This window comes from Phoca vitulina, unplaced genomic scaffold, assembly GCF_004348235.1.
Source record: "Phoca vitulina isolate PV1807 unplaced genomic scaffold, GSC_HSeal_1.0 scaffold9, whole genome shotgun sequence".
NCBI lineage: Eukaryota > Metazoa > Chordata > Mammalia > Carnivora > Phocidae > Phoca > Phoca vitulina.
Window position 1 is genome coordinate 58668395 of NW_022589712.1, and position 12328 is coordinate 58680722.

Sequence of the window (12328 nt, forward strand, 5' to 3'; positions counted from 1 at the left end):
CATTCTTGAGAAGAGTGGTCTTTAGCTTCCAAGTGTTTGAATTTCTGCCAGTTTTTTTCTTGTGATTGAGTTCCAGTTTTAGAGCATTGTGGTCTGAAAATATGCAGGGAATAATCTCAATCTTTTGGTGTAGGTTGAGACCTGATTTGTGACCCAGTATGTGGTCTATTCTGGAGAAAGTTCCATGTGCACTCGAGAAGAATGAGTATTCTGTTGTTTTAGGGTGGAATGTTCTGTAAATACCTATGAGGTCCATCTGGTCCAATGTATCTTGTTTCCTTGTTGATTTTCTGCTTAGATGATCTGTCCATTGCTGAGAATGGAGTATTGAGGTCTCCTGCAATTAACGTATTGTTATCAATATGACTGTTTATTTTGGTTAACAGTTGGCTTATGTAGATGGCTGCTCCCATGTTGGGGGCATAGATATTTACAATTGTTAGATCTTCTTGTTGGATAGACCCTTGATATAGTGTCCTTCTGTGTCTCTAATTACAGACTTCAGTTTAAAATCTAATTTGTCTGATATAAGAATTGCTACCCCAGCTTTCTTTTGAGGTCTGCTGGCATGGAAGATGGATCTCCATCCCTTCACTTTCAGTCTGGATGTATCTTTAGGTTCAAAATGAGTCTTTGTAGGCAGCATATGGATGGGTCCTGTCTTTTTATCCAGTCTGCAACCCTGTGCCATTTTATGGGAGCATTTAGGCCATTCACGTTGAGAGTGATTATTGAAAGATATGAATTAATTTTCATCATGTTGCCTGTGAAGATGTTGTTTTTATAGATTGTCCCTGTAAATTTCTGTTGTAGATCACCCTTGGGGTCTTTCTCCTTTTATAGAACCCCCCTTAATATTTCTTGCAGGGCCGGCTTAGTGGTCACATATTCTTTCAGTTTCTGCCGGTCGTGGAAGCTCTGCATCTCTCCATCCATTCTGAATGAAAGCCTTGCCGGATAAAGTATTCTTGGCTGCATGTTTTTCTCATTTAGTATCCTGAATATGTCTTGCCAGTCCTTTCTGGCTTGCCAGGTCTCTGTGGATAGGTCTGACATTATTCTGATGTTCCTGCCTCTGTACGTAAGGAATCTCTTCCCCCTAACTGCCCTTAAGATGGTTTCCTTGGTTCTAAGATTTGCAAGTTTTACTATTACATGCCGGGGTGTTGGCCTGTTTTCCTTGATCTTGGGAGGGGTCCTCTCTGCCTCTAGGACTTGAATGTTTGTTTCATTCCCCAGATTAGGGAAGTTCTCAGCTAGGATTTGCTCAAATACATCTTCTAGCCCTCTGTCTCTCTCCACTCCCTCCGGGAATCCAATTATTCTGACGTTGGAACACCTCATGGTGTCACTTATTTCTCTGATTCTATTTTCATGGATTCTGAGTTGTTTTTCCCTGGCCTCCTCTTTTCCCTTTTTATCTATTATATTGTCTTCCAGGTCGCTTATTCGCTCTTCTGCCTCACTTACCCTAGCTGTTAGATTATCTAGATTGGATTGGATCTCATTGATAGCATTTTTAAGTTCTGCCAATTCACCTTTCATTTCTGCCCTTAGAGACTCTATGTTGCCATTAATTGATTTCTCCATTCTAGCCATTGTCTTCACAATTGCTAGCCTGAATTCCGTCTCCAACATCTTGGTTATATCTGCATCCATTTGTAAATCTGCAGCATAAGTCATAATCTCTGAGTCTTTTCTATTTTGGGGGCTCCTCCTCCTAGTCATTCTGTTGATGGGTGTTTGAGGGAATGTATAGAGTCCAAATTACTGACCAGAACCCAAGCAAGATGCGCCTGTTTTCTTGGGACCTTAGGGTTGCTGGCCTCTTGTTTTCCCAGCCTGTCTTCTGGGGGAGGGGCCTGCCGCGCTGTTACTCAGGCAACCCTGTTTGGGCGGAGTTGCCCTGCCCCCTGTGGTGGGGGATGGGCTCAGCGGGAATCAGTTTTGGGGGCTTTTGTTCTCTGGCGGCTTTCCCTTGCGGCTTTCTGCGTCTCTTCCACGAGTCAGAGCAGAAGAGACTGTTTCCAACCCTCTGTCTCAGAGCAGAGAGACCTCAATCTGTTCTTCAGTGAGCTTTCCAGGCCACACTGTCTCCGTTTCTGTCCGTGCTGCTATAAACTGCAGCGGCCTGGGTTGTGCGCCCCTCTGCAGCGCCCCCAGTCCTGCCTCCAGGTTGAGGTACGTCTCTGCCCTTTGTGCTTCTAAAACCGCCAGCAGCTCCCAGTTCGCATGCTCGACCCTGCCGCTCGGGTTTCTGCCCCGGGGGCTGCCCTAAATTCCTTTCCCTCCCGCTACCAGTCTGCGAGTCTGTGCCCCGTCTCCAGCGTGTGAGGCTATCGCTCACCGGCGGTGTAGGATCCCCATGGCCAGGCACCCTCCCGCTGCCGTTTATCCTCCGGTATCTGCCCACGGAATCATGGCTCCCCGCTTCGAACCTTGAAACCAACTGCCTGCGATATTCTGTTTGTAGAGATCCAGATCTTCTTACATCTCAGGCTGGTTTCGTGGGTGCTCAGAGTGGTCTGGTAGATATCCAGCTCAATTCCAGGGACCAGTTGAAATAGGGTCCCCTACTCCTCCGCCATCTTCCCCCCCTCAATATTTAACTTTATGAATGGTATTAAAATTCTTTCTAGTCAGAGCAATATGATTGAGTATTCGTCAGTGTTTTTTTAATCATAGTTTAGCACTTGTGACGTTTTGAGGTTTTGGTTCTTTGTTCTGGTCAATTCAGTACTTCATCTTTAGAACAATGGAGAGTCATTGGAGAGTTTGTTGGCAAGGAGTGGAGGGGAGGTAGCATGTATTAACCAGACCTACATTTCATATAATTTATTGTTGCTATGTGGAGAATGGATTAGAGTGTTTTGGATAAATGTGCAGAAACCTTTTAGGAAGTCCTTTGAGTGGTACAGGTAGTAAATGTTTGGGAGCTTAAAATAGACAAGCAGAAAGACTTGAAATCTGTTTAGTAGTTGAGATCAAGAGGACTTGATAGTGGAATGGATGAAAGGGATGGGGTTGGGTGCTGTGGGGTAAAGAAGTTGTAAGGATTCATTTTATGCTTTTAACTTGTGTAACTGTAAGGATGGCAGTGCTATTAATGGAAACAGAGAATTCTTAGAAAAGGGTGAAGAGGGTGGAAAACCAAGAGATGGTTTTGGACTTGTAGACTTGTGAGAGGCCTTGAAACCTCCTAAGTGGGCAATTAGATATATGGAGCACAGAGCAGAGTTCTGGGAAGGATGTATAAAATTAAAATTAAGAGGTTGTTTTTTGTTTGTTTGTTTGTTTTTTAGCATATGCTTGCTAATGGATGCTGAGGGTCTAGATGTGAACAGCTAAGGAGAGGATATGAAGTGAAAGCGGGAGAAAGCCTAGGATTAAGCCTTAAGGAACTCCAGCATTTGATAGTCAAAGTGAACCTGAAATGGAGACAGGAAGGTAGCTCCAGAGTGGTAGGACACATACCCAAAAAGTGATGTATCAAGGGTATCAAAGGAAAAGTGTGTGTAAAGAAGGATAAGGAGTATTTACAAGTGTCGAATGATCAGGGAGGATGGGGCCAGAATAAAATTCATTTTCTTTATCTTAACCAAATCTATGAATGAGTATCCTTCAAACAGAATGGATAAAACAGATGAAAATAGATCTGCTATTGAAACAGTTTGCATAGGTATATCTTATTTTTACTTTGTTTTCCATGTTCTATACCGTTTTTTCTTATTGTCACCTTCTTAAAAAGTATAATTTGAATTGAACTCAGCACTCTAAATATGGTTTAGTCAATGTAGTATTCTTTGAGATTCTAAGTGGAATTTTTTTTTAAGTAATCTCTACGCCCACTGTGGGGTTCAAACTTAGGACCCTGAGATCAAGGGTCACATGCTCTACTGAATGAGCCCAGCTGGGAGCCCCACTAAATGGGATTTTTGAGATACTACTGTTAATACATTAAAATTTTTCCTAGCCTTCACTGCATTTTTAATTCATATTCACCTTGCAAGTAACCAACCCCCATCCTTTCAGGAATTTGCTTAGGAATTTATTTGTGGGTCCAGGTTTCCCCATCTTGTAGAAATTCACATGAGGTTTTTTTTAACCTAATTGTGAGATTTTGTATTTGTCTCTATTACTTCTCCTTAGGACTGGCCAGATCTATCAGACTATTTGGAAAATTTAAAATCTTGATTCTACCATGCAACTAATTAACACTTTAACAAATTTGATTTTTAATATATCTTCTAGTTTATATATCATTGATAAAATTTTAGTAAGACAGAGTCAGGGCCACTCCTTGAAGGACAACCTTAGTAGCTTAACTCAGTATTGAGATTAATCCCATAATGTACCTAACCATATTGTCATCCCAAAGGATACCTTGCTCCCATGAAGATATTGTGCCTCCTGTACTTCACTGCATCATTGTTCAAAATTCCCATTGACTATTTGATATGTAGAAGGGTTGGTCTCTCTTTTGAAAGAGGTCTTTTGGAACTCTAGATAGACTTTTGATGAATTCTTTAATATTGACGAGATGGAAACAGAATGGAACAAGGGGCGCTTGGGTGATTCAGTGGGGTCAGCATCTGCGTTCAGCTCAGGTCATGATCCTCAGGGTCCTGGGATGGAGCCCCGTGTCCCGTGTCCGGCTCTCTGCTCAGCAGGGAGCTCCTTGCCCCTTTCCCTCTGCCCCTCTTTCTCTGCCCCTCTCCCCCGCTCATGCTCTGTCTCAAATAAATAAATAAAATCTTAAAAAAAAACACAACAGAATGGAACTGACAAACTTTTATAAATGTTGAAACTTTAAATTTTAAACTTTAAGATTTTTTTTTTAAAGATTTTACTTATTTATTTGAGAGAGAGAATGAGATAGAGAGAGCATGAGATGGGGGAGGGTCAGAGGGAGAAGCAGACTCCCTGCTGAACAAGGAGCCCGATGCGGGACTCGATCCTGGGACTCCAGGATCATGACCTGAGCCGAAGGCAGTCGCTTAACCAACTGAGCCACCCAGTCGCCCTAAACTTTAAGATTTAAAGCCCGAGTTAGTGATTAAATACTTTAATTGTTCATTTTTTGACTAACCTGAGAAGCAGAGTTTGGATAGGACATTAACATGACCAAAGTTGTGTTTTACTTGGAAATAATTTTTTTTTTCTCTAAATCTTTGAGTAAACTGATAATCCAAGGGTATCTGCCATATTTATTCTGTGGTTTCATAAACACTCAGCGTATCTGTATACGCCAGTTTGAGAACAAATTTGTAGTTCTAATTTAGGTTCATTTCCTCTGTCTCTCTCTCTCTCTCACCATTTTCATGGGATTTATAGTATATTATTCAAAGGTTTACTGTATTTTGCTTTTGTGATGATGTGATATTTGTGATTCACTTGATATTGTGTTGGGAATATAGCATCCACTATAGCATTGTACCAATTGGAATAAAAATGATATAATTCAGAATATGGGGTAAAGTGGGGATTACCTTTCCTGAGAGATTTACAGACTACATTTATCTGTTAGAACTGTTATAAGAGGGGCGCCTGGGTGACTCAGTCATTAAGCATCTGCCTTCGACTCAGGTCGTGATCCTGGGGTCCTGGGATCGAGCCCCGCGTTGGGCTCTCTGCTCGGCAGGAAGCCTGCTTCTCCCTCTCCCACTCCCCCTGCTTGTGTTCCCTCTCTTGCTGTGTCTCTCTCTGTCAAATAAATAAATAAATAAATAAATCTTTAAAAAAAAAAAGTGTTATAAGAAACAAGTAATGCTGTTTTAAAGTTAGTATGTACATGTTCTGAAATATTTTTTTTTTTGACATTTTAGGAATGTAGTCTGTTGGTTCATTATTTTGACTCTTTCCACTCATTATTTCAATTTAATGAACTATTTCAATTTAATAATTTAATGATAAAGGATTTATAGTAACACTAAGAATTCTAAGAACCTTTGTCTTTTGAGAGTACCTTAATAATAATATATTGATCATAATAATGGTTTTAACAACCTCTACCAGGGAAAGGATGTTACCTGTCTATTCCTCTTATGTCTCCTTTAAATTTCATATCTTTAATTTATAGCCAGGATAGTGAAATTTACCTTTTTCTCTCTCTTCTTCCCTCCCCCCCTCCCTCTCTCTCTTTTTTTTTTTCTTTCTTTCTTTCTTTTCTTTCTCTTTTTTTCTTTCTTTCTTTCTAACTTTGTAGTTGATGTCTGTTTCTCTACCTACAGCTAACTTTTCCCTCTTTGTTTTTCAACTTGATAGCTTCTGGAACTTGTGTCAGTGCATAGAGCAGTGATCCAGACAGCTGTATCTTCACAAATAGTCACACTCATTGCCAAATTAGTTTGTAGTGCAAATCTTGAATGAGAACTGCACCTGCTCTCAGTGTGGATGAAAATGGCAAATGTTAGGGAAAGCATAATTTTGGGATTACTTTAAAACTGATGACAGCTGATCTCAGAATTCTACTGGGGATTCTTCATCTTGGAAGTCATGGAAGTCCTACTATTCAGAGCAAAACAGCCTTCTTGTCTCTTTTGCTAGGTCTTAGGTGTGTTATTTTTAAGAAATAATGGGCTAAAAAAAAAAAAAGAAAGGAAGAAAGAGAAAGAAAGAGCTCTTTGTTCTGTAATCCTCCTCCTGAGGTGTTACATTAGAAGTTGTCTTCCAGATATACTGGTGTTTTCCTTAAAGTTATGTTGGACTAAAAATTTGTGAATCTCTAATTTATCATATGTGAACATTGTATTTCAGATTAAGGGAACTTGAAGTAGCTAAGAATATGTGTAAGGGTAACTCTGCCATGATAAATTTTTTTCTATGGAAGAAATGGTCTCAATTTAAGAGTTAACACATTTCTTGAGAGTTGATAGAATATGAAAAACTTTTTTTTGCCATATGTAGACAGCATTTTTTACTGTAATTTGTTTGGATTATGGGGGTATCATTTTTTGAATTTGCTGGGTTTATTTTTATTTTTTTTATTTTTAAAGATTTTATTTATTTGACAGAGACACAGCGAGAGAGGGAACACAAGCAGGGGGAGTGGGAGAGGGAGAAGCAGGCTTCCCGTGGAACAGGGAGCCCAATGCGGGGCTCAGTCCCATGACCCCGGGATCACGACCTGAGCAGAAGGCAGATGCTTAACGACTGAGCCACCCAGGCGCCCCGAATTTGCTGGTTTTAAAATATCACTCTTAACCTTAAGCACAGGGCTTACATTGAACCAATAGCAATTCAAAACATTCACTTAAAATTTTTACCAGGAAACGTGTATTCAATCTGTATCTTTCAACCATAAGTAATTTTTCTGTTACTTTTAGTATTTTAGTTTAAGTCATTTTGGTTTATAATTAAAAAAAATAGCTTCATTGATACATAATTCACATACCATACAGTTCATCCATTTAAAGTGTATAAATCACTGGTTTTTAGTATATTCATAGATCTGTGTAGCCATCACCACAGTCATTTTAGAGCATTTTCTTTACCTCAAAAAGAAATCCTAAACATCTAGCTTCTATCCTCCTATTCCCTCCCTGACCCCCTTCCCAGGCCTAAACAACCACAAATCTACTTTCTGTCTCTAAAATTTCTCCATTCCTGGACATTTCTTACAAATGGAATCTTATAATATGTGGTCTTTTGTGACTGGCTTCTTTCACTTAGCAAAATGTTTTTTTTTTTTTTTAAAGTTTTTTATTTATTTGACAGAGAGACACAGCGATAGAGGGAACACAAGCAGGGGGAGTAGGAGAGGGAGAAGCAGGCTTCCCGCTGAGCAGGGAGCCTGATGCGGGGCTCGATCCCAGGATCCTGAGATCATGACCTGAGCCGAAGGCAGACGCTTAACGACTGAGCCACCCAGGCGCCCCACTTAGCAAAATGTTTTTAAGGTTTATCCATGTTGTACACTACTACGTTCCTTTTTATGGCTTAGTAATATCTGTTGTATGGATATACCACATTTTGTTTATCCATGCTTTAGTTGATGGACATTTGGATTTTTACATTTTGGCTATGTAAATATCCATATTTGTATACAAGTTTTTGTTTGGACACATGGTTGTAAATTCTTTGGGGTATATACCTAAGAATGGAATTGCTGGGTCACATTGTAATTCTGTGTTTAACTCACTGAGGAACCAGAAAACTGTTTTCCACAGTGGCTGCACAATTTTGTATTCCCACAAACAATGTATTAGAGTTCCAGGTTTCTCCACATCCTTGTCAAGACTTGTTATTTTCCAGTTTTTTTAACTGGCCTTTCTAGTGGTTCTTGTGGTTTTGATTTGTGTTTCCCTGATAACTAACGATGTTGAGTATCTTTTAACCTGCTTATTGGCCATTCACATATTTTCCTAGGGTAAATTCAGATCTTCTGCTCAGTTTTTAATTGGTGTGTTTTTATTAGTGGTTAAGAGTTCTTTATATGTTCTAGGTGTAGACAGTGACAGTACCAGTCTCTTACCAGATACATGATTTGCAAATATTTTCTCCCATTCTGCATTTTCCCCCTATTTTCTTGATGTTATCCCTTGAAGCAGTTTTTTTGTTTTGCTAAAATCCAAATTATCTATGTTTTCTTTTGTTGCTCATGCTTTTGGTGTCATATTTAAGAATCCTTTGCCAAGTCTGAGGACATGAAGATCTCTGTTTTCTTCTAAGAATTTTGTAATGTTTAGCTCTTACATTTAGATCACTGATCCATTTTGAGTTAATTTTTGTGTATGGTATAGGGTCTAACTTCATGCTATTGCATATGACTAGCCAGTTCTCCCAGCATCATTTATTGAAAAGACTGATCATTCCTCACTGAATGGTTTTGTCATGCTTTTTGAAAACTTGTTTATTAGTTTGAATAGTATTTTAGTCGAGTCTTTAGTATTTTCTATATAGACCATCTCTGAATAGAAATAGTTTTACTTTTTCCTTTTCAATCTGAATGCCTTTTATTTCTTTTTCTTGCCTAGTTGCCCTGGTTTGAACCTCCAATGCAGTATTCAGTAGAAGTTATAAGTACAGACCTTCTTGTCTCATTTCTTTTCTTAGTGGTAAGGGTCCACTGTTTCACCATTAAGTATGATGTTAACTAAGGGTTTTTCATAAATGCCCTTTATCAAGTGGTGGAAGTACCTGTCTAGTCCTAGTTTGTTGAGTGGTTTTATCATGAAAGGCTGTTAGATTTTGTCAAATGTTTTTTCTGCATCTGTTGAGCTGATCATGTGGTTTTTGTTTTTTATTTTGTTGATATAATGTAATACATCAATTGATTTTCTTATGTTGAACCAGCCTTATATTCCTGACATAAATCTCACTTTGTCATGGTATGTAATTCCTTTTATATATTGCTGGATATGGTTTACTAGTATTTTATTGAGGATTTTTGTGTCTCTATTCCTAAGAGATATTGGTCTGTTTTCTTATGATGTATCTGTCTGGCTTTGGGGTCAAAGTAAGACCTTGTAAATGTTCTCTCTTCTGTTTTCTGGAAGAGTTTGTGGAGAATTGGCGTTAAATCTTTTGAATGAACTCACCAGTGTAGTCATCTGAACCTGCACTTTTCTTTGTGGGTAGTTTTGATTACTAATTCAATATATCACTTGTTATAGGTCTATTCAGATTGTCGGCTATTTGGAAGTTTGTGTCTTTCTAGGAATTTATTTCATCTAATCTACCACTGCCTGGGTTTGTTATTCTTATTTGCTTGTTTATTTGCTTAGCGATTAGCTGGATTATTTTAGTGCAGAGAGTTCCTCTCACCCATACTCCACAGTGTTTAGCTTCTGGTATTGTTTCTCAAGGAGGCATACTTTTGGGTATATCCACAGTCACCCTGGGATGAAAGTAGTTTTGGCAGGACCCTCTGCTTTTCTTTCCCTGACCACACCCAGGTATTAAATTTACCAATTAACAGATAATTGCTCTGTTGTTTGTAGAAATGTCCTGGTGCATAAATTGCTCCATAAATGAATCCAATAAATTTGGGGCCCCTTTGAAGGAATAATGCCAGAGGTCAGTGTTGATATTTATTCCCACCCAAGAAGGTTCCTCCTATTTGTTGCTCCTTAGTTCTCTTTCCTACCCCAGTAGTTGAATTTGTGAATCTGTAGTTATAGTTAGCCACAGTCTGTGCTGTTTTTGCGATGGCCCTAAGGCTTCAGCTTCCTGCCAAGCTGCAAATGAGGACATACCTTTGGAAGAAATTGGGACCTTTTTATTTTATAGCCTAAAATCTTTGATGTAAACTCTGGAGCTAGGAGTGGGGAAAATGGAAAACTTATCTCTGAGTGACACCCTGCTTTAGGAGCTGAGTACTTGATGGAAAGGGGGTAGACAGTAGCCTAAATTCTTGGCTTGCCTCTCCTGGTGTGGAATTAGTGCCTTATGAGCCAGGGTGAGAGTGATTGGGTTCTGTGATGTTTAGCCCAAAAGTCAAGGTGTTCCAGGACTAGGGGCTGTGGCCTTGTATGTAGATAATGTCCACAAAATAAACAGCAAAAATAAAATATTTATTAAATATTAACATTTCATATATACTTATCAGAAATTCCTACTTTAATTATGATTTTATTTGTGTGGAATCTCTGAGAACAGTTAGAATTTGGCTAATATAAAATCTTCACATGTAAAATTAGATATAACATTTCTGGAGAGGAGAAAAATATATCCTCGAACCACATCTGAAGAAATCTAAAGGCTTTCTGGAGCAGTTATTTCATACAGTGATATGATTGAAAGTCTTTCTAAATCACTAGTTCTCTGACTCTGGAATCACCTTAATCTTTCACAATTACTCTGCATAAGATACACAGGGAAACTTTTATAAAAAGTTAAATAAAGCACGTGTGGAACTGTGTTTTAGATTTCAGATTTATTAAGCATTAAAATAAAATAAGTTTAATAAAAATAATAAAATTAATTATTAAGCATTAGAAATTTACATGTCATGAATCATAAAACATTTTAATGGTTCTTTATCTCTACAATGATAGCTGTTATGTGTAGGAAGTTGAAAGAAAAATGGTACTCTGGACTCTATTTGTGAAAACCAAAACAGTGTATTAAAAAGCAAATTAATTTTGGAATTTCCTTAGGTTATACCAAGAAAAGCCAAGTATAAGAATTTGTTATTCTGTGATTTAGTTTTATATATAAATCATAATTATTTTGAAAAGTTGAATCATGTGCTTTTAGTAATTGCAGATTGACTTTGTGAAGCTGAAAGATATGTAACAATATGAAGAGTTATTTTTCTTTCCTAAGTTACTATTTTTTTTTAAATACTTTTTGGGTACTTCTTTTTGTATTAGTTTAGCTTCATACCTCGGTTGAACAAGGTCTAATAAGTTGAAGATGGTGAATTTGAGGTAACAATTCTTTGATTCTTTTTCTTTTAAGCTATTTGAACTGCTGGGACCTGATGGACTTGAACTTATTGAGAAACTCCTTCAGAACAGAATTACAATTGTGGATAGATTTCTTAATTCTTCAAATGATCATAAGTTGCAGGCTCTTCAAGGTAAGAAAGTATTCAGTGGTAATTCTAATTTAATGGAAAGATTCATTGGTTAGCAAATCTTTTTAATATAATTATTATTTTAATATCCTTTGGCCTATTATATAATTTAGTGATACCACTTTTTAAATTAGATTTTAGATATGGCAGATTATGAAACAAATATCAATGCCTTAAATAGGGTATTACGGTAGAGATTCTCTTTATGTTTAAGTATGGCATTTTTTTCTTGCTGGAGATTTGAATAGACAATTTTTTTTAAAGTAAATACATACAGTATTTACTATGAGCCAAGTAGTGTCATAATTTCTTCCCAACTTTTTTATTTTGAAAACTTTCAAACCTGTAGTAAGTGTATAAGAATAATATAGTTAATACTTGGATACCCTTCATGTGGATTTGCTAGTCATTAACATTTTGCTTTCTTTTTCTCTCTTATTCTTTCTCTCATTATTATTCTCTTTACATATGCACTCACACACATATACATAAACAAATACCAACTGTTAAAGTTTTTGCTGAATAGTTGCCTGATTGAGGCTTAGATGAATTAGAAAACTAATTTTCCCATCTTGATGCTTCACCTAATTCCTTCCTTGTTCTGTGTTGGATCTTGGAGTTTGATAAAGTAACTTGCACTGTGCTCCTTCAGAGTATGGACCAAATCTCAGTCTTCATTGTCTTCCTAGTTTAGCAGCAGTGCCTGGAACTAGTAGGTCTTCAGTACCATAAATGTGTTTTGATTTGGGTTGCTTTCAGCAACACTCCAGTCAGTTCCTTTAGGGCTGCAGTGAGCCAAGATACTAC

At 37.9% G+C, this 12328-nt stretch overlaps 1 protein-coding gene across 1 annotated transcript in view; it reads left to right on the forward strand.

Moving 5' to 3' along the window:
• Nucleotides 1-12328, forward strand: part of ASCC3 (activating signal cointegrator 1 complex subunit 3) — a 366263-nt gene that overhangs the window by 59210 nt on the left and 294725 nt on the right. The window contains exon 5 of the mRNA XM_032408161.1: nucleotides 11404-11524. Within this exon, the coding sequence (XP_032264052.1) occupies nucleotides 11404-11524 (121 nt within the window). The remainder of the gene's footprint in view (nucleotides 1-11403; nucleotides 11525-12328) is intronic.